We start from the raw sequence: 21675 nt of genomic DNA, 5'->3' as shown, positions 1-21675 counted from the left end.
ACGAAGGCTCGCGACCGCAAAGTGATCATTTTGGCCAGCTTTGACGCCTAAAAGGCCTACAATGGGGTATACAAGGACAGGCTGCTACGAAGACTCGAGGCGCGTGGTATATCCAAGAGACTAGTCAAGTGGATCGATGCCTTCTGCTCGAACCGCACGACGACCATCGTGCACTTTACCCGTGGCGTCGACCGTTCTAGCCGCATACCGTTCACGATCAAGGGAGATGTGATCAAACTGAAGAAGAAGACCAAGATCTTGGGCTTCATTATGGACGCGGGGCTGAGGCTCAAGAAACACATAGCTGAAGCGGCCGCCAGAGGTCTCACGGCGGCCATGTGCCTGAAAAGACTGAGGGTAGTATACCCGCCTACGGCCAGACAGCCTTTTCCGGCGACTGTTGCTCTGGCGGTAGACTACGCATCGGTCGTGTGGTCACATGCACGAGGCGAGAGAAAACTGAACTGGCTCAGCAGGGCTCAGAAGATGAGAAAGCACGAGCCACGACGGGCGCTTTACGGACGGTCTCGGCAGCAGTGATGGAAGTGGAAGTGGGCATCCAAACGATATGTAAGCGACATGCTCACGCAGGTATGTAGATATACAGTGATGTCAAGACGCTACCAAAGACGCATCCGCTCGCAGCCCTCAAGGTGCCGACGAGTCGGAGGTACATGTCGCCTTTGAAGAAGTTGACACTCGCATACGAAGGGAGCGGGATGGAACGGTTGGAAATGGTTGAGGCGTATGCGGTACCGCCATGGCACAATCGTGTGTCGCTTGTGTGCGAGGCAGACCGTGACATGGCGATAGCAGCAGCGAAGAACGCCAGCAGCATTGTTGTCGCGACCAGCGCTTCTGACGGAGGAAGCCTCGCGATCTACAAACTAATTCCTCGTGGCTGGAAAACATACGACGTTCGCTTCACTTAATCGATATTTTCAGCATGAAAGTCAAGGCTTGACATTTTTATCGTTTCTTGATTTTTAAAAACTGTTCAGAGATGTGGGGGCTGACTCCCAAGTGCTACGATCGTTCTAAAGACGGCTCAATGTCACGGGAGGTTCAGCTGGCTTGCAGCCAATAAGCTAGGTATCTACATTGGGGATCGACGAACCAAGTGTGTCAACGACTCTGTTAACCAGCTCACCTCCTTTATGTGTGACTTTTGTGGAAAAAGCCGTCGTCAGCGAAAAGATAATAGCATTCTTCAACCGACATTTGAGTCACTCGTTGGCCGATAACTTATCCGGACTTTGATCCCTCGGGCTGACCTACGTCGTCGGGATAACTGTTCGAAATCGTCTGCAGCCGTACTAATAGCTCACCAACGAAATCATGACTCATCCGTTGAAGTTGGGTTTTGCAGTGCCTACTTAGCTGCCGTGGGTCCACCAACACACCATGTTGAACCGAATTGTGCTTGCCTGCTGAAGCCTCGTAGTATTCTTTTGGGTCGATTAGTCCAATTATGGCTCTCGACGCCTAATGTAAGGTCGTTCTTTATAACGCAACGGACATCTCACTTCTAGTAATTAGGTGGGGCTGTCCTACCTAAAGCTTAAGGACGGAAATCGGTTTTCCCAGAACGGCTTGTCTCTTAGGCGCTGGGCATCACTATCACATCACATAGCTAGACAGTGTTGCGATTCCTGCACCATCAAGCTTCTATTGGTCGCCGATTCTGCCTCTGCATCTTTCACTCCCTTTATGTGAGCGAGATAGGCGCGCGCTTACATGAAGAGCAATCGGAATGACTCTACAGTTAATGGTTGAGTGACTTGTAGCTAGATGTGGCGGCGCAGAACGATCGCTTGCACATAGGCATGTTTCTTCGCCATTGGCTGACATCCTATTGATTGCTGTGTTTCGGACTTAGTTGCATACGGACACACACAGAACAAGGTTGTGTCATGGTTGACTGCGGAACGCAGCGGCTAAGTTGACTGAATAAGCAAAACTGTAGGTGAGGTTTAGTTGTTATCGCTCCCTCGACTAGTGTACTCTTTGGCCTGGAACACGACAAAGTGTGGTTCTCTTTCGTTCCACGGAAGTTGGACACAATCGTATTGTTTATTTACCAAGCCAATTCAAGCCCCACCCGAATTCAATTGCAGTTGCTGTTGCCTCTAGTTTGGCTCTATACAGGTTTTGGTCGTCTCGTGAACCCATATTGACTGGTTGTCAGTCTGATCAGATCGCCTGCGTGCCACAACCCGTCTGTACCTACGAGCCATCGTCTCCCAGATGCATAAGTAACGATGATAATGCCTTTGGCCTCCCTGGCAACTGTTATCGCCGCATCATAGTCTGTTCTTTAGATCGTTGACACTCGAACGCGTAGGCTTGGACCGCTTCCATCCTCTCATTACCACTTCCCTCGCCTTTATGACAGGGTCTAGATGTTGATGTATAATCCCGTGCCTGCTTGGGAACGCCGCTTAAAGACTGTCTAGATGCACGTCCCCCCTTCGGCGTCCGCCGTCAATACTGTCCGAAAAGCGCCGGTGATGGTTCTGGCTCCCATCTGCTGAGCTCTTTTGGCGGGGGAAACATCTTCAATCTCCTGAAATTACCCGTCCTATCGTTATTCGAGTCGCCCTCGTAAACGCTGCTTTTTCGCTTCCGTCTTTTCATCATTTTTTCCCTGCCAGTTTCGCTGTCTTGGGTAAGCTCGAGTCGTTGCTAGTTGCAGGCCGTGTCTGTCGTTGTTATTGAAAGTATTGGTATGTAGTGCCAGCCTGCACTGTAGCTAACAGTACCTCTCCACGCAACGTGATTTACACGTTGGGAAAAATGCGACCAAAGTGATCTGCTTCAATCTAAGGCAATTCATACGCCGGTTTGGTATGGGACTTTTGGTCTCGACCACCAATTCACCGAGAGGGAAATTGCCAAAGGGTCAAGCACTACGGTGATTCGCGTTGCCAAAGATGGTCAGAGCCCCCTGATAGAACTTGTTCTTCTCATCATGGGTCTATCTCGTTCCTGCCCTTTTTCAGAACAACTTAGACTAGTGTCCTGCCCATCTAACCTTCGGATTGGCAACACCTCCATAAGTCTTTTAGTTGACAATCTTTCGTCCTGTGACGGATGTAGCATGCCGCTGACTAGTTTCTCAGTCTCAGAGCCTGAAAGCTTGTCCCGTATCGCCTCTACCTTTCTAAGCCATGATTGCATAATAGCGGCTTGTGAGCTGTCCTCAGGGACCTTAGAAATGATCCAACCAGTCTCAGTGACATCAGGCAGCGGACTTTTTCTCAAAACGTACAGCATAACCACACCAAGGGCGTAGACATCGCTTTTAGGCCCTCTTTCGGACTGCGTATAGAACTCCCGAGGAACATACCAAGGTGTCCCGCCGGTACAGGTCTGGCTACCGTGAACCGCGCCCAGGCCAAAATCTATAAGCACAGCGCCGCGTTCAGAGCCATAAAGAATGTTTCCCGGCTTGATATCGTTGTGCTGGATGCGCTCGCCAAAAAGGTATTGAAGCGCCGAGGCCATATCGCAGAGGATGCGGTCAGCATCTTTGTCCGTGCCGCTGAAATAATTGTCATGGCGATGTCTCATCCCATTGAGGTCCGGAGTGGGTAAGTACTCCATGTATATCGAGAATAGGCGAGCATCCGACTCGTAAAATTTGATAATTGATGGCTTCCAGACATGCTATTAGCATACATGGGCAGCGTTCAATGAATGCCATGTTGCATACTCACATGACTAACTCTGCGGAGAAGCTGTTCCTCGTTCTTCCAGTTTCGAGCGATGATTGGGATGTAAGAATGCTGTGGCACTTGTTTGGTTCGGATAACCTTGACCACGATATTCCCGAACACGGCGTGGCGAGCGCTGAAAACAGATGCAAACCCTTTATGGGCGGCCAAGTCCCGCGTATGGCGAAGCGAATAGCTGTCGGATCCATTCAACGCCTCAGATCTATGCTGAACGAAAGTTTTGAGTGAGCGAACCTTGGGCGTCTTGGTGGGACGCCCTGCAGCGGGTCTAACAACGAGAGACTGTCCAGGACGAAGGTTGAGCAACGGATTGCCAGAGCTGCAGAGCTGCAGTTTCGCTTCCTCTGTTTGACTCTGAAGCTCGTGTTAGTCAAAAAAACACCCAAGCAATTCGTCCCACCAGGAGCCTTCCATACCTGGAACGGGTTATTGATAAGGGTTCGACCCTGGACGGAGTTCCTGGCCTCAATACGCTGGCGTTTGGTCGGAGCCTCGCTAGACCGAGTATTCTTCCTTTTTGAAGCAGCCGCTCGACTTTTCTGGGTATGTTTCGCTAGATCAAAAGGACGGCGTAGAAGGAATAGGTCAGCCAGTACTTGTGATTGTGAATTTGCCGAGAAAATTCTCCATGGCCCTGGTGAGAGGAGGCGGGTGTCGCGAAAGTTCAAAGTGCTCCGCTCGTTTTCGCTGCTCTTGTTGTCATCCTCGATAGGGGCAATCTGCATTGGAACCTGGCTCAAATTATGTAGGACAACATCGTCGCTTGCAGGGTCATAATAGCAAGTACACTGCAGGCTGCCGATTGTTGGAGAGAACCAGGCAGATTTGAATGACTGCACAATAGCGAGCAGCTCTCTGGGTTGTTGGCGGAAGCGAAAGGGCACGATAGCTTCTCCACTATCCATGATAGAAGAAATAGCCCCGCCGAGGGAAACGACAACGCGAGTGCCCGTGACAGGTATTTCGTTGACGGATAGGTCTTGGATCGCCACGGGCATACAGAGGAAGTCAGGGCTGTGTGAAGCTGGATCGGCATCATCATGTGTTGTAGCAACCGCCACGGCAGGCTCGCATTCTGTGGCGGGAAAGCGGGCTTCGAACGAACTGGAGGAGAAGGGGTTTGTTGAAGAGCCGTGGTCTTCGGGCTGCGTTCTGCTGGACATTTTGGTGACACCCGGCGTAGTTCTGGAGTAGGTAGGGCTTGGTTTACGACTTCTGAGGAGTCCGTTGCGGATCAGCAGGCGCTGGCATTTTATGCGTTCAAAATGTAAGCCGCAGGGCCTTAGCAGGCCTATTGTTGATCACATTTCGTTTCAGAGGCTCATAAAAGAACGTAGTCGATTCGTTCGTATCGTCGCCCAAGAACCGCGCGCGTAGAAGCCAGGTTCGTCGCGCCAAGGCACGAACACAATACGCCCAATCAGTAACGGGGGTGGATTTGCCAGAGGTCGGGCCAACCTGGCCGCTGGCTCCCCAATCTCCGCTCTTCTCTCACTACTCAATGTCATCGCAAACAACGAACAATATCACGAGCAATACCACGAAAGACACCATCAATATGTCATGGCGAACCCCCCCCCGTGTCGATTTCGAAAAGCAGACTGAGTACCGTTGGTCGCACTGGAAAGTTAACGGTCTCAAAGAAGAAGACCTTTTTGGACACCTCCATGATCGCTTCAACACCGTGCCCACATTCATCCAGGACCCGCAAGCTTTTCACCATGACGTGAACGAGATTGTAAATATGTCTCGCAACGAGACAGAATTCTATGTAAATCTACAAAAGAGGCGCGATCAGAGGTTGGAAGAATTGAAGAAGATTAACGAAAATCTTTGCACGAGCCTGGACACAAAGAAAAATCTACTAAACCAATACCAAAGCTTCCGTCTTCTACAGCTTCAGCGTCATGGTAGTCTCGACAGTCATATCAACTTTCTTTCCTCATTTCTTCCCTCTAACGATAACGACCCAGGTTGGTTTTTCGGCGTTGCAATGGGGCAGGAGGAGCTGACCAGTCTCTAGGTAACTTCCCCCGATCCGATGAACGCGACGTCCGAAACAAGCAGGACATTCTCCTGATTCTGGCTACCAGCTCAAAGTCGCCGACCACGAACGCGCCCGACCCGAAACATGTCAAGTTGTTTTTGCCATCACCACCTACAGTACGTGACGCCTTCGACGACTCGGCGTCACAGAGTCTCTGTAGGCGGAGTACAAGGCAGAGAGACAAAAAAAGGAAACACTCAACAGATGCAAGCAATGACTTACTAGCAGACAAGCGTCAACGTACCGACCCTTGCGAAGCGCCAGAAAATAGCGAGGCAAATTTGTTGCTGGCAGCTGAAGAGATGAGCAAAGATTACGAGCATGCACCCTCTCCCCGAAATGACGTTGCCAACCCAGAGAGGACTCCCAGTCAACAGATGAGTGTGAAGCCGAGGGGCAATCATGGGATGCAAACCTCAACTCCTCTGGGCTCGAACTCGGCGAAAGGACAAGCCGCCAGTGGACACACCGGGCGTCTTCGATTGAACTCTACGCCAGGAACAAGGAGAGGAAACAGGCACAAGACTGCTCTGACCCAGCCAGCGACAGATGAACGCGCAAAGGAGCGAGGTGTGGAACAGAACAGCTTGCGGCCTCGAAGAAGTGCCCGCATAGCCGATTCGAGACATCAGGAAAAGCGATAACGAGGCGCGAGGCAAAAAGATTCCCTGCACACGAAGTTCTATGAATATGGCCGTCCTTTCCTATGCGATCACTTCGCACCTTGAAGAGTAGAACAGGCAGGAGAAGCACCTTGTCCACCTCGAAAAGATCACTTTGCGATGAGAGAAAACCTCTCTCTTCCCGCCTATGAAAGTGCTTGGTGCTGCACGACCTAAAGCTCGAGAGCCAGCACAGGTTCGATCAGGCCCTTGTCTCGGAAGCTCCTGGTGGTATAGTGTTAATGGGGTGTGTGGTTGTCGTGATTTGAAGTTACTATTAAAAGGCGACTGTAGTCTTTGAGTAATACACCAAGCAGCTTCTGCAGTTCTTTATTTTTTACTTTCGCACCCTTGCTCGTGTTCTAGCTTTAAGCTTCAACGCAGCAGTCCCTACATCTACTGTGTTGCGCCTTTGACCACGTCTAAAGAGTCAATTGCGAGTGTAAAAACAGCAACGTTCGGTTTGTGTTCTTGTAGCGCTGGCATAAGTTCTCGGGAAAGAATGGGGCTTTTTCGGCTCGTACATATTGTTGAACATAGCCATTTCTAGTCAGCGGCCCAGGGCCTTGATTGAGACATCATTGTGGGACGAGAGAGCGATCATCTGCCCGAGACACCGGTCTCTGAGTCAGTAAGGTGCAACACCCTATGAGCTTCTTTACTTATCGACTATGTTTAATGTGCTTGCCAGATATGAAGTTTTATTCCCTCGATCGCGTAAATGATCAGCTTTAACGTGGAGGAAGGAAGAGTTCCGGTGAGTTCAGGTAGGGAGCAGAAGTAATTTTCGGGTTCAAGGAGACAAAGGACACTCTATGAGTAGTGCAGTGATAATCCTGCAGGCTTGGAGCCTGGGGATTGTGGGATATGAACGTGCTATCGACAGTGAGGTCTGGTGCACGTTGCAGAAGGCAACCTGATTTCTAAGTTCTTGGTGGAATTTTTTAGTGGGCGCCAGCACTCCCGATAATTCAAGTTAATCAACTGAATTCAGGTCCCAAGGAGTCAAGCAGCTGACGGTTGCTGATGTTTCGGGCAGCCAAAGTTGCTGAGGTCAATCGGAGGCAGCGGAAAGGTGTAAGCGAGAACGAGCTAAGGGCGCGTCGGCTCTAAATATCAAGCGGCGGGAGGTTGGTCGTTAGGGAAGTTGAAGAGCACAGAACCCGAATGGCGTAAGCTCGCGAAGCCGAAACGTCGAGGAGAGAAAAGCCACAAATCTCATATGGGAAATATTGGCGGAAAGCGGTGCCGAGAGCTTGCGGGGGTGGCGAGAGGAAACGGACCCTTGTGACTCAGTACGCAGGCGCGCGGTTAGAGCATTCGCTAGTGCATACGGCGCGAAGCAACCGACCAGTTAGGGCCATCCTTATGCGCCTGTCGCTCGGAATACCTAAGGGAACGTATCGACTGAAGAAATTCACCTCGCCCTGTTATTACTGTTCGTCTGAGAAGCCACGACTTTTAGCGCAAAATATCAGGTTGTTACGCTCGCCTCAACCAACCAGTCGAGTCGATACGGTACTTCTAGAATTGACTCTTTGCCTCATGAGTCGCTCTCACTACAGGTGCACTGGCTAGGCCATCTCGATTTTCTGGAATGAAATCTAGGCTCCTGTGACAGCGATGTGATTCGCAGTCTTAAAGTTTGTCCTCTCGGCTGTAACAGAACAGGATAGTAGCTATGGCTACACGCTGACATATTGCACAAAACTAACAATGAGCCTTTACAATCTTCACAGTCCTTTAGAGGAGCATGGCAGCCGGTGCGGCTGTGAACGATTTGTTTCCAAATAGACGCGGTTGCTGACACCATCCTGGTCCAAGGTGGGGGTGCCGTCACCGTAACGCGTCGGTCTTCGAGAACTATGAAGCCGACGGCAAAACTGCTGGAAAAAGTGCAGTTTGCAGGTAAGGTAAAGGACGTAGAACCACAGCAACGGCGTAAATGTGGGGACGAAGAACGGACTGCTTTGATCGACACGACCAGAGATGTGCAGACGACGAGAGACGCGCCCACTATCAGTGCATCCGACAGCGACGCGTCGTTCACGCAGACCATGCTTCGGCCGACGCTCCAGGAGACATCACTTCATCTGATGGGCGAGCAGAAGCGGATGCTCGAAAAATCCTGGGGCGCACTGATGGGGAACTAGCAAACGGCGACGCAGACGGTGAGTAAACGGCTGGAACCGTCGTATCAGCTGAGGCATGTAAGAGACGAGGTCCAACGGGTCAAGGAACAGCTGGAAATGGTGACCAATGCTATCTGCAGCAGCTCCCAGATCGGCCCGCAGCCATAGCATGCAGACGTAGCCCGCGCTCCGCCTACAAACTAGCCGGGCAACGTCCGCACCCTCTCGTTCACAGACAGCTTGATCTGTACCATTAACACGTCGCGGGTTAGTCAGAGGACAGAGATGAGGTGTAAGTCGGACAAGTGCATCAGGCAATCGAAGAGAAGGTACGGGCGAAGGACGATATCCGACGGTGCTGGCGGTGCGCGGCCTTGGTCAAGGATGCGAGAAACCCAGACTGCATCAAGGTGACGGGTCGAGACGAGGCGGATATGCGACTTGTACGGGAGGTGGCCGAGAAGACGGCAGCCAAGGGTGCGAGGGTGCGAGAGTGCTCAGAGACTGGATGTATCCCGCCAAGGTCGATGGTGCAAATAGAACGACAGTGCTGGACTTAGCCGGCAACGTGTTGCCGGGCGCGGCAGAGGCGCTGGGGAAAGAAAACGAAGTGACGACGTCAAAGCCCTGCTCAATACTACAACTGCCGGGAGACAGGACATAAGGGTTTCGCTTACAGCAGGGCACAGCGATGTAGCAAGTGTGCCGATACTGGTCATCACCATCGAGACTGTCAGGCGGTTGAGCCCGATTGAAGACCGCATGAGTCAGCCAGTCGAAACTATCGGGTGCGACAACTACATGTCACTTCCGATGAGTACTAGCCTGCCGATACTATACTCAACGTGTGGAAAAGATAGGTGGTGCCGTTGAGCATGATGAACGGCAAGGACTTGCAGGACTATGCAGTGTTGACAGTGACTGAGCCATATGTGCACAATGTTGACGGAGCTTTGAAGACAACACCGAACAAACACAGAACCTGGATGAAATTCGTACCGTCGAAGAGACACTAGATGTAGTGGCCGGCTCGAAGTATGCTCTGGGCCCGGAGCAATCTCGAGGTAGAATAGGCCGATCCCTTCGGCCGACCTGACCGCAACGATCCCTCGGTGACTGGATCGAGAAGTCTTGATAGTAGCAGTATATGTGGCGGGCAAGGACAAGGATACACTACACACAGCCATGGAGCAGCTACACACGACAACCTGAAGCTTTCGCAGCAACACGGGAAAAAGAACGGACGTCACCCTCGCCGGCGACTTCACCGCCACGACCAGCTCTGAGGACGTGATGATATAGCAGCAGGAGGCAAGACGAGACGGGGCCGATCATCGACTTGGTGGACGAGCACGGCTTGCTCAGTCTTCTGTCGCGAGGGACGAAGATGTGGGAAAGGTCAGGTAGCGAGAGCACGACCGACCCGATGCTTACACCAGCTCAGCACGCCGAAGAGACAGTTCACTGCAGCATCCACACGACCGAGCATATGTCGGACCGCAGGGCGATTCGAGAGAGTGAAAGATAAATTCGCACTACCTTAGTGGAATGGCAGTGTACAGACACAAACTGACAGGTTGATAGAAGTGGTCTTCGACACTATTCACGACTTCGCCCCGCGAGCAAAGTCGTCTCCATGTGCCAAAAGGTGGTGGGCGACAGGCCTCACCGAACTTCGTAGAACATACACGTTCGGGCGAAACCTGGCGAGGGCTCGACATCGGGCTGGTCGAGGAATCGAGAACCTAGAGGATCGAGCAAGAGATGCAGCCAAGGAGTATCAAGATATCATCAAACGACAAACGAAAGCGCACCGGGACCATTTCCTTGCTGACGGGACCAACATCTGGCAAGCGGCCAAGTACCTCGCGCCGGCAGACGAGACGAATGGTGACAAGGTGCCACCGCTGAAGAGAATAGACGGGACGACGTAGGATCAAGCTGCGCAGGCAGAAGAGCTATTCACTGCCCTCTTCCCCCCATTATCCGTAAATAGAGAAGACAAAGGCCCGCGATCGCGGCGTAGAGAAGTGGCCATGCCGAACCTGACAGCGGAGGAGGTGGAGGAGAAAGTGATGGAAGCCAAAGCGTGGAAGGCACTCCGACAAGAAGGCCTACCAGCGATGGTGTGGAAGCAGCCGTGGCCGGTGGTGAAGGAGCGGGCGCTGCATCTGTTCCGCACATCACTGAGTGAAGGTCAACTACCGCATCAGTGGGGAACGGCCAAGATCATCCCGCTCACGAAGCCATGCAAAAGTGACTGCAAGCAGGCGAAAGCGCGGAGGCACACCTCACTACTGTCAACTCTGTGCAATACTTGAAGCAGTTGTGGTGGATCGCATCCAGTACGCCGTCGAGACGTACTGACTGAACCAACAGCCAACGACAAATTGCCCAGCCCCTTACTCACCAACCCAGAGCGAGAGAAGCAATATAATGGTGTCTTGAAGCAGATCCAAACCATCCTCTACTCAATTAAGGAGAAACCCGGGGATATCGCTTGTTCAGAGGGTGGGCATTCGTTAACACCCAGGTTAGAGTCGTCGGCGGCATCCCAGTCGTCTTTGAGTCGAGGACGTCAATGGGCAGTGCTCTCCAGTCGCAGACTTTGAAACTGTCGTGCAAGTCCATGCTCAGGACCGTCAGCGCACCCGACCCAGCGCTCGCCCACCACCACAGCGTTTCATTGCCCTTCTTGTCTTCCTCGACATATACAGATCTTCCCCGTCGAGGGCTCTAGTAGTTCCCGATGTAGGTATGTCCGTCATGCTGCCCTCTGGTACACGGCGGCATCGATGGACATGGCGTTGTACAAGAGTCGGAGTCTGCCAGCGGCTGAGCAACGAAACCAACGACTCGGGCGTCACCTTCCGTCAGAGACCTCGCCTCTTGACACACAAACATGATCAAAGATCCAACTACGCGATGCAACAAACGTTCTAGGTTGACCAAGTGCTTGGGGAATGGTCGCTTATCTGGCGAGAATGTTCTCCGAGCACTACAAAGGACAAGGCTATATACACTCCTTTCTGGCAAGTTCGGTCTGCTCAGTGCTGGCGACATGGAGGCCGTAGCCAGTACCCAGTCGATGTAGCGCCTGTCAGTGGCTTCTCTTATTTGATATGAGTGGTGGTAACGCGATGCTGGTTGCGTTACATTTGAGACCGATACAGAGCCACGCCTGTAGGGGAGCCATTCGCAAAGCCGGTGTCGAGGCAAATGATGAAGCTTGATTACGGCTGATGAATTATGCTATAGACTAATCGGTCGTCGCCAGCGACAACTGCAGCAGAGGAAGAACGCGCACGTAGTTGGCGTCGGACTGCAAAACTGGATGCGATGGGAAGAGTCTGCTGTTGCTGTCGGGGCAAATGAAGAGGCGGCTCTAGCCACCACAGCGAACCGCCAGCCTCTTCAAAAGCTTCGATCAAACATTCGGCCATTATCGCAACACAAATCACCCGCTGATGCCCAGACGTACAAGAAACAAAAGCGCCTACACCACAGTGCTTACAATAAATATCACTTGCCTCTAGCCTAGCTACTCATTATACAATCAACGCGAATCCTACCGACCATGCAAGTTGCATTCAATTACATGCTGTCGAGCCATACAACGGTCCGAGGCAGAGTACGGGCTCCTTTCAGCCCCTTTTAGGATCCTGTTACCGTCGCCCCGGGGACTCCTGAATTACCTCGAAAAGCACAAGTTAGCCGTCTCCGAAGAACTCAAATCTTGCGACACCAGTAAGACCAATAATACAGTCCCTCGGGTTGTAGTCTACATGAGTATCGAGACAGACGAGGAGGAGGCAGGGTGGATCACGGAGGAGAACGGTGCCGTGGAAGAGACCGAGGACGAGATCTTTCATTCAGTTATTGTCAAAACCGGGGCGACAGTTGGGCATCCTGATATAATATCTAAGTGGTGAGTCATATGTGCTACTTACAGTTGAGACCTGTGGGTGGAAGCAAAGGCCAGCACTGAGAACTTGGCAAAGATTGGGGCAACACTAGCGGGATGTTCTACGCGCCTCTTGAGGTCGGGTTGGGAGTTGTCACACTGCCAAGGTGTACAAGTAGGTCAACTGATACCGCTCAATATGAGATGTGAACGAATCAGAGCAAGAGCGGACGAGCCATTATGCCAGTGATGTAGCCACCACGTTGCTTTTGGCTTGCAGGTGGGAGAATAGCATTAGACACATACGATGCTGCATGGATCCACTCCTCTTATTTCTGGTACACTCCGATGGGCGATTGAAGTTCAGTCGTTGCTGAATATTATCGAAAGCCAACGAGGAGCATGGTCCATGGTGTAGATGAGATATGCAGCAAAAACCTGCACCTCACTCTGGTATCATGGCTATAGCTCTTATCCCCCAACCCCCTTCCCAGAGATTGGCGAGCCATCTACAAAAGACAGGGCACCCTCCCACCCAGACCGGCTCTGAGACGGTGGCATTAGAACGTTATGCCAAAGGCCGCAACGCACACCGCGAGGGCGCGAACCCCTTTCCCAAGTATTCGTCCTGTGTGTAATGGAAGATGTGAACATATTGTTGAAGGAGTCGTCGATACCGAAGTGGTTACGGAACACCCAACGATCGAGCTGCAAGGCTACAGGGCACCGTAAGGATGACACTTACGGGGAGGCTGGATTAGCTAGTGGTTGAGATCCACTCTTCCAGCACGCCGGCTGAGTGGTTGTAAACAGAGCCTTGGCTGCGAGACATGGTCGACAGGTCAAAAAGAGTCTTCTGCTTGTAACGAGAAGTCGCACCCGGGTTCGCGCCCGAACAACCTAGTGGGCCGTAGCAATGTACGGGACCGAAGGAACGGTCGAGTCCGGCTAGCAATCAGGCCAGTGCCAAGGGCACTGCTGGTCGTGTGTCGGCGTTGGTTGGCCTAGAGGACGAGATCTAGGCTCAACTTGCTGCGCTGCGGCGTGGTGTCGTCCCTAGAAGTACTGACTGCGGGGCTGGGTTGAGGTGCAACTCAGTCGTCTTCCATTGGACGGTCGCGTTTCTGGAGGAATGCGCCTATCTCGATGTCAGTAAAGCCTGCCTCGAACTTGCTGCTCAAGCACCTCAAGCACTCTATAGGTTACGCATCGTCGAGGGTGTATGGGTGGCTATGAGCACCCGAATGATGACCCAGTCGGTCACCAGCTGGTATTTCTTGGTCTGCGCTGAGGTCGATGATCGCTGGCGATCTACTGGGCCTCTCCGACAATACGACCACGACCTAGTTACACTGGTCGACGTGGTGTCGCATAGAGAGTAGGACAGGGTTATCTTGGCACAAATCAGTTATGTTGTGACGTCTGACATAGCCCTGACAATCTCGATATCGGTCTGCACGGTGTCAAGTCAGCAGTGTAACTAGGTCGTGGCCAGGAATTCACATACCTTTAAGCCTGAATATCCAGCGTCAGATCGCCAACTCAAGGTAGCCGGCAATGACATCTTCTTCCGCTTGAAGTTATAGTACTAGTCTTCCCTTCTCGTCATCCTGACTTAGCTGAGCCTAAATGGTGCAAGAGGTCGGCTTCGCTACGGAAGGGGGGTCGTGGTTGAAGGTCTTGGTGGGTGGCGACGAGGCATGCCTAGCGGAACTTGGTCCTGTGTAGAAGGCGGTCTTGTCGAGCGAGTCTCGGCTAGATAGGGATGTCGACCGTGTCGCCAAGAGCGCTAGTTAAGGCAGAGGGTCTCGGAACACCAACGGCGGTGTTCTACGTAGTAGAAAATGCTGCTATGCCATGTTATATGATGCTGGAGGGTGCAGGCAGGCAGTCGACGACGGCGTTGCTAAGGCTGTAGACACTTGGGAGAAGATGCGTTCAACTCTGGCTTCACAACCAATCGCGCGACTTGGGGGAGCCGGGTGAGCTAAGGTGTCGCTTGCTCACCCTGTCCCCTGCTCGAAGATGAGCCAGGCATCTCTGCGGATAGTGGCTTAAGGCTGACGCGTGATGGATTGATGCTCTGTTATTCAAGGGCCTACACGACTCGCGTTATGCGCCATTTAATTCGTGTTCTTAACGCGCCAGTTACTCTTCTGTTATCCGAATATGATCCGTTATCAGATAACTTTGCGCTTCTATGAGCGGAACTTTGGTACTCTATCTAACTTATCGTGATTTACCGCACCTCACCGCCTGACGTCACCGCGAAGGATGACTGTGCTTTGTCACACCTTCAAAGACGCTCAGCTCAACATGGAAAGCCATCCACAATTTCATTGACTCGTGGTGAATTCAAGACCGGAAGATCAAGTTTCTTTTGCATTGATTATATGATCAGTTGTTGATACCGGTTGCTGCCTGTTGAATATTTTATAGCCACAGGGTTACGGAAGTGCCTTTTTCTCTTCTTGGATAGCCACTTCAATTGCGTTTGACGCATATCTGCTAAGATAGTCGCTCAATCGAAGTCGATGAGTAAAACATGTCCACGGTCAGAATTCCATAGGAGATTCTCTTGCCGTATATCGTTATGAACGACGCCATAAGTCAAAAGTGGCTGTCGAAATCGCAGCCACTCAGATAATCCATTATCTTTGATCGTGACCGCATCTCCTGCCCATGCCATGAGCAACATATGAGCTATATCAGGTGCTTGTAGTGGAAATGGAGTAACCAAAGCAATACTTCCTAAGCAGACAGGAACATGATGGCCTTGTAGTGGTTCCATTCGCCGGTAAATCTTCTCTTCATGTTCTAGACTGCTGACGGCTGCAGCGAACATCCCTTTGCCGACAAAAGTATAGCCGTGGCGGCTTGAAGGTATCTTGAAGAGAGCCCCTGTGCGACCGTATTTACCACAACCATCCAGAGGTCTGGTGGAACGCAAGCGGCGGACGAGTGGAGTCAGGTCCTCACGTAAGAGGTCCAAGAGACGAGCTGCATCAATAGGATGTCCCATACCTCCAGTGACACTGCGATGTAACGCGACGTTCGGACACTTCTCTTCAAGAAATCGGTTTCTCTTGAGGCCCAACAAGCAGTCCTGGGTGCAGTAGGGGCGGGCCTCAAGTTCCCACTCCTCATTGCTTTGATCCTCCTCGCTCCCCGATGTAATATCCTTACGTTTGTTAGAGTCGGGGGCTTTCGCTTCAAGCGACGCTTGTAGACCGTAACCCTATCGTCTGGCACCACCGGCCGACTCCTCATCACCAGTATCATTATCGACGTCTGGCTGCTGCTGTGGGTTGCACGATGCCCTCGTCCTGTCACAGCTGTCCTGTACGTTTCTGGGCAGCTCTGAGTACTTAAAGACAGCTCGTCTTCCATTTTCTGTTCTCGCTTCTTCATCCCTTTCCACTCTCTTGACCTCCTGGGACAATCGAATCAACATGGAATCTCGGCATCGGGACCTCTGTTGGCGTTGCCTCAAACATCTTGACGACGAGCCGAAATGGAGCATCAAGCAATCACAAGGTTCGTTTTCCGTTTCCTATTACATTTTTCCAGTCTCGATTGATCCAATTCAGCTTTTCTGCGACGATTGTGCAAAACGTAAGTTGCAAGGGATACCAAAGACGAAGCAGATCGCCTGGAAAGAATGTGTGGTATGCTTCGAGGATTTTCCGGATCACCACTACACCTGCTCGACTGTTCGCCCAGACACCGGCGGACCTCCTTTTCGCGTGGGCCATGCGTTGTGCTCGCGGTGTGCCTACGGCTCACGACAGAGGCGGCTGAGCCTGAAGCGAGGGTTCATCGATAAATGCCCACTGTGCAGAAAAAAAACCGAGAAATGCGGTCAGAGTCGTGGCCTGTATGATTATCAGGGTTCCCGAGGATGAGGCAGCAGTGCCTGTGGACGTACCAGCCCAACCCGACAATGTCTACGTAGTACGTTGTTGCTGTATGCATACAGCAAGCTCCAACATGAGACAACATTGATCCAGTGGCCAGGTTCCCGACTTGCTGTTCTGTAAACAAGCGAGGAATTCATTCGACAGAGCATCGCAGTATATCTGCAGTGAGTCGTGGAAATTTTCGACAACATAATCTAGTTGACAAATCGGCTTTCTGTTCTCTAAGAACTCAAGTTGACTTACTGGTTGGTATTGATATTTCACTTGTAGAAATGCACGGTAACTCGCAGCACATGAGATCAGCCCCGAACCCAAACTTTAGTAGCATGAAATTGGATTGTATGTTCATATAGCCTTCCATGGCTTTTGTAGCCGACTTGATGGTCGATAGATGCAAGAACTAAAGTGTAGCCAAGCTGTATGCTGCCATCGGCCCCTGAGTTATATGAAGATACAAGCGACTGTCCTTTGTAAGAGAGCTAATCTTATCCTACGAATGGGGTAGGACAAGCCCAACTGCTCCTGAGAGCCGGTAAGTGACACGGGAGGGGTGTGTAAAATGATTCGAGTTGCCGATTGAGGGCAAACAACGCTAATGCAGGGCGAACTAGTTCTGGCCGAAGGCCCATCTGAACAAATCGCGATTGCCGGGGTATGTCTTCGAGAGCCAATGGACGCAGATCAATAATGCAGGCGGGTGCGGAGCAGATGATTAGTGGCTGGCATTGCGGCAAGGGGTCGGCTGGCCAGGTCTCAAACTTTCAATGGCTCACTCGTTGCTTGGCTCGTCTCATTGTTCAAGTTCTTCGAGTTGGTTACTGAGTTGCCTCAAGTCCAAGATGGTGAAAGCATTCATTTTTGTTGTTTCTACACCTCAAACTTTTCAGCAAGAATCTGAATGGCGTGGAATGGATCGGGTTCAATAGAAATATTTTTGACATGTCAAGTTACATAGACAAGTGTCTCAGACGACAAGACTCATATGCAGTGGCAGCTTACAGTCTTCCTCTGGTTCGTCTCCGCCGACTTGCAGACATCATAGCTTTCAATGATCCAGGATCGAATGAATCGCGAGATCGATCATTTCGAAGCTCGATCCGAAAGACAATCTCGGGCACCAAATGGCACATCACTGAGGCGGCACGATCCGGAACGATTTATTGTGCCCTTCGAGATGCTAACCCCTGGTCGTGGGTTCTTTAATGAAAGACATACGTTTGCCCAGTTTAGCTTGATTACAATACACATCTGATATTTCCTCTAATAGCTGCTCTTACTAGCCGTATGGCCGTAGCTGTACTCCACCTTCCACCCTGACTTCCTAGGAAGCTGGACCACTCTCGTTTGTAGGATAAAGACGGCTTATAGCTGCGCTGGTGCTGCTGGACTACGTCTAGTTTGACGCGCTCTCCATCATGGACGGTCATACTTGCTATGACTCCAGAGTGCGCATGCAATAGAAACCACCACACCAACGCATAGAGCTGAAATATCCAGAAATTTTGGGATAATCTATGGTGCCCTCAGTTTCATGGCTTTCGTTGTACTTCGGAGCAGCTGTAGAGATGGATAGAAGATGCGGTATAATATCGAGTTTGAGGAGTTCTAGATATTGGGGAATGGTCCATTGAAGGAAAGGGCACGAGGAATGTCGAAGGAGCGGTTTGGTCGTCAAGGTTTAATTGAACAAGTTCAAGATTAGGTTAGTGTTTATGCGGATCATCTACAGGGATGGGTTATGACAATGAGCTTGAGAATTAAATGCTTTGGGAGAAAAGGCACAGACGACTTTAGACGTTTTGGTTCTCACAGTTTTGCCAGTTAGAAATCATTAAAGCTGTTATTGAATCCCTACACAAATTCATGGCGCAGAGACATCAAGGTCTTGGCTAATGCCAGCGATATCTCACTTCTTGTTTCCACCGCAGAGGCCACAGTCATAGTCACCCATTTTACCAGATCCTCCACAGAGCTTGCATGTCTCATCCATCTTTTCCAACGATGAATCTCTGTAAAAAGTTAAGATTGCTCCTCGTTAATGCTACAACTTAAACTGACCTTATCAACGATTTCTATAACCAGAGCGTTTCAATAGTTGGGTGGTTTTTGTTAGCTATAATGTAAATCGGGCAGCGACGTGGCCTTTTATTCTCATCCAGGAAAAAGGTGAGTCGTCATTTGCCCCGGGCCCCACTAATCCCGATCAGATGACATGAGATTGATAACCAATACAGTAAGTAGAAAGTTTCCCCTCATTTTCCCTCTGACTACCTAGGTATCAAACGACAACATATTTACCGCCAATACGATGAGCTTCGCATGCTGTGGTTGCACACGCGTCTTTGGCAGCAAGAAGGCCTTAGATGTGCACGAGAAGAATTTTGCGGTATGTACTCCCTGCTGTTGATTTTAAGCGCCTAATAACTCATTCTTCTTCTAAGGGGGTCATCACTACTGCATTCCAGCGATTCTCCTCTAGTCTTGTATGAAAACGTAACCCAAGCTGGAATCCCTCCTTATTAACTTATAAGGCCAACTCGCCACACGACTTACTAAAAGCCCTCTTACCGAGCCTGCACCATCTACTGCAAGCCCTCGAGTCTGACTCTACTGAGCCCCGAGAACCATCTCCGCTCCGAACGTCCCTGTCCAACTTGTTACAAGCACTTGAGCACACTCCCATACCGTGTCCGGATCCCCGTTGTGGAAGAAGATTCGACAGTGAAAAGAATTTGAAGCGCCACTATGAAAAACGTAAGACTTTTTTTTCTTAATTGAGGCAGTTGCTTATGTTCGACAGACGTGTCCACTGAATACAACTGCCCTTTTTGCGAAAAGCACTTAGCAAGTGTTGCTCATAAGCGCTCCCATAGATGTCCCGGCCGGAATGGCTCTAAACTCAGAGAAGGGGAGCTCAACACCGAGCAGCGGGTCCTCGACGATTCCAATCTCATGCGCCGACATCTAAAAAGAACTCGAGAAGAATGCGAGGAGGGCAAAGGCGCTGATGATGAGCGTGGATGCAGTAATGGCTCGTGTGTAGATCGCGGAGTTGGTAAAGGTAAGCGTGGAGAGAGCGAAGTTAGCAACGAAGAGTCTGAGGACTCGACCTTAACCCCTTCGGACAACCTGAGACCTGAGCAGATGTCATCATCCAAAGACCAGACGGCTCGGCAAAATACGGTCAGACAGGAGGGGCAGTGTTCTTCAGCATACGAGAATATCCCAGCAGCTCAACAAGAACCTTTTTCTTACGTTCAAAACTCTCTCTTCGATAGTGGTCCATCTGGTGGTGGATCCGGTGGTCCTACCATCCTCATTTCAAGGAACGAGGCAACAATGTCTTTCAATATTAATGGCATTTCCCATCCATACCCATGGAGCAACACTGAAGTTACTGCTACTGCTCAGGCGCCATCCACCACATATGGGAACCATGCCGAAGGACTGGAACCACAGTCAAACGGTTGGGTTCCAGGCGCTGTGCAGGCACCGGAACCAGCACCAACGAATTATTTGCTCGTCGAAAACGATGTTAGATATGCGCAGGCGCCAGCACTCGACAACCACCCAGTTGACCAGCCAGTTGCTCTTGACAATATGTTCGGAACGCAACACAACGACAAGATGGCTAGTGGACACCCCTTGCAGCTGGACTATCTGGACTATGGAGCACAGCGCCATCCTCCATGACCGCAGCCCGCGGAATTTTTGGGACAGGCCGATTAATGAGGTGTCTGGAATCATTACTCAGTTCATGAGTTGCCAGGTTGATGGCGGTTGTATTTCATGTGATCCACTCGTAGTTGAGGATGAGTCCTCTTGCCTCAAGCTCCTGCAACTTTGCGATCATCGCATCGCTTTTGTGTAACTGAATCTTCCCCACGCGGATCTCTGGGTGTTTGGAATTTGAAATAAACCCGATACAGATGCAAAAGCCTTTATGGACGCCAAAGCCTGTTTGGCTATCAGCTAAAACACTGTGACGAATGAGCAAGTCACAACTACCATTCAAGGCTTGACAACTCACATTCCGCCATCGTCCATGTTGATCTCTCGGCCAGGGATGTTCATCATTCTTAGCTTGTCACGGTGAATAGCAAGAATACCCTTTTGCTTTGATATATCCTTATCAAAAGAACGCTCTAATGATTGCAAGTGAGACGTCTCATAGATTATAGCAGTCGAGTCCGAACACCATAGCTGAACCACAAGGGACAAAGTCGAGGGGAAGCCTAAATGGAAGAAGAACGCGTGGTCGGGGGAATGCCTGTCGCCGTATACCTTGACATAAGCGAGACGGGGCTCGGGGAGTATAGAGTAGAGTATCTCATGTATTTCCTTGTAGATTTCAGTGGGAGTAGAATGTAGATATTTGGTGATTGACTGACCTCGTCCGCTACCGTATGTTTCGCAATGAACTCGAGACCCGCCGGTGTGACGATTTTAAAGTCAAAGCCACTTACTTCCTCTCCAACCTTGCGACTCTGGAGTGCAATACCCCCAGAAGTCCGGATCGCCTCCAGTGTATCTTCGAAAGGGGATGGCATTATGTTTCTTGACTTGTCGAAGCATGCGGGCAATGAGGGGTAAGAGTCCACTCACCCGGGCCGCAAAACTAATCCCTTAAAACCTGAGGTAGAACGAGATACCCCGCTACGTCAGGTTAGACCAATTGAACTCTCAATATCAAGGGTACTTATAATTTGTCGTTTTCCTCACCGAAGATGTAAGTATCTCTGTTAATATAGCTGCTGTGCCTCAAAGCTGTTCAATTAACATCCAATCAATACTGGAGCCAGCCCCACTTGAGCTTGTCCCTTGATCGTATAAGCGCATAAATCAATCCTTCTGTTGTGTTACCTACATATCCCAGATCGATGACGGAATGGTGTGATATTCCGGCACCGTTCTCCAGAGTGGAAAACTGGGGGTTTCATTCAGTCTGCACCAATTAGCGTAAAGGTACATAGGTACAAACATTACACCCCAATGACGGGGACGYRGWGACRTAATGTTGTCCATCTGCAAGGACGTAATGTTGTCCATCTGCAAGGACGTAATTCTGGTCTTCTGCAGAGACGTAATGTTGTCCATCTGCAAGGACGTAATGTTGTCCATCTGCAAGGACGTAATTCTGGTCTTCTGCAGAGACGTAATGTTAGTCTTCTGCATGGATACAATGATGGTCTTCTGTCGGAACATAATCTTGTCCTTCTGTAAGGACATCATATTGTCATTTCTAGGGGATACAATTAGAACCCATACAGACC

The 21675-nt window shown here is 50.7% G+C and overlaps 6 protein-coding genes across 6 annotated transcripts; 3 read left to right on the top strand and 3 right to left on the bottom strand.

Annotated features, from left to right (window-relative positions):
• Nucleotides 1-270: 270 nt before the first annotated feature.
• On the top strand, nucleotides 271-932 carry FMAN_14213 (uncharacterized protein; the record flags this gene model as incomplete). Its single annotated transcript, XM_041825541.1, has 3 exons — nucleotides 271-411; nucleotides 474-551; nucleotides 600-932. 3 exons carry the CDS (start codon nucleotides 271-273, stop codon nucleotides 930-932), a joined length of 552 nt encoding a protein of 183 aa, XP_041690911.1.
• Nucleotides 933-2937: 2005 nt separating this feature from the next.
• On the bottom strand, nucleotides 2938-4900 carry FMAN_14214 (uncharacterized protein; the record flags this gene model as incomplete). The annotated part of the gene is made up of 3 exons (XM_041825540.1): nucleotides 2938-3657; nucleotides 3720-4091; nucleotides 4154-4900. 3 exons carry the CDS (start codon nucleotides 4898-4900, stop codon nucleotides 2938-2940), a joined length of 1839 nt encoding a protein of 612 aa, XP_041690910.1.
• Nucleotides 4901-5481: 581 nt separating this feature from the next.
• Nucleotides 5482-6428, top strand: FMAN_14215 (uncharacterized protein; the record flags this gene model as incomplete). Its single annotated transcript, XM_041825539.1, has 2 exons — nucleotides 5482-5710; nucleotides 5761-6428. 2 exons carry the CDS (start codon nucleotides 5482-5484, stop codon nucleotides 6426-6428), a joined length of 897 nt encoding a protein of 298 aa, XP_041690909.1.
• Nucleotides 6429-15003: 8575 nt separating this feature from the next.
• On the bottom strand, nucleotides 15004-17829 carry FMAN_14216 (uncharacterized protein; the record flags this gene model as incomplete). Its single annotated transcript, XM_041825538.1, has 2 exons — nucleotides 15004-15663; nucleotides 17680-17829. 2 exons carry the CDS (start codon nucleotides 17827-17829, stop codon nucleotides 15004-15006), a joined length of 810 nt encoding a protein of 269 aa, XP_041690908.1.
• An 881-nt stretch (nucleotides 17830-18710) lies between these two features.
• On the top strand, nucleotides 18711-20095 carry FMAN_14217 (uncharacterized protein; the record flags this gene model as incomplete). The annotated part of the gene is made up of 4 exons (XM_041825537.1): nucleotides 18711-18788; nucleotides 18844-18885; nucleotides 18934-19156; nucleotides 19311-20095. The coding sequence occupies 4 exons, from the start codon at nucleotides 18711-18713 to the stop codon at nucleotides 20093-20095; spliced, it is 1128 nt and encodes a 375-aa protein (XP_041690907.1).
• A 94-nt stretch (nucleotides 20096-20189) lies between these two features.
• On the bottom strand, nucleotides 20190-20952 carry FMAN_14218 (uncharacterized protein; the record flags this gene model as incomplete). The annotated part of the gene is made up of 3 exons (XM_041825536.1): nucleotides 20190-20382; nucleotides 20433-20743; nucleotides 20794-20952. The coding sequence occupies 3 exons, from the start codon at nucleotides 20950-20952 to the stop codon at nucleotides 20190-20192; spliced, it is 663 nt and encodes a 220-aa protein (XP_041690906.1).
• Between the last annotated feature and the right edge of the window lie 723 nt (nucleotides 20953-21675).

This window comes from Fusarium mangiferae (assembly GCF_900044065.1).
Source record: "Fusarium mangiferae strain MRC7560 genome assembly, contig: FMAN_scaffold022, whole genome shotgun sequence".
NCBI classification, from domain to species: Eukaryota; Fungi; Ascomycota; class Sordariomycetes; order Hypocreales; family Nectriaceae; genus Fusarium; species Fusarium mangiferae.
This window is presented reverse-complemented; position numbering and strand designations above follow the sequence as displayed.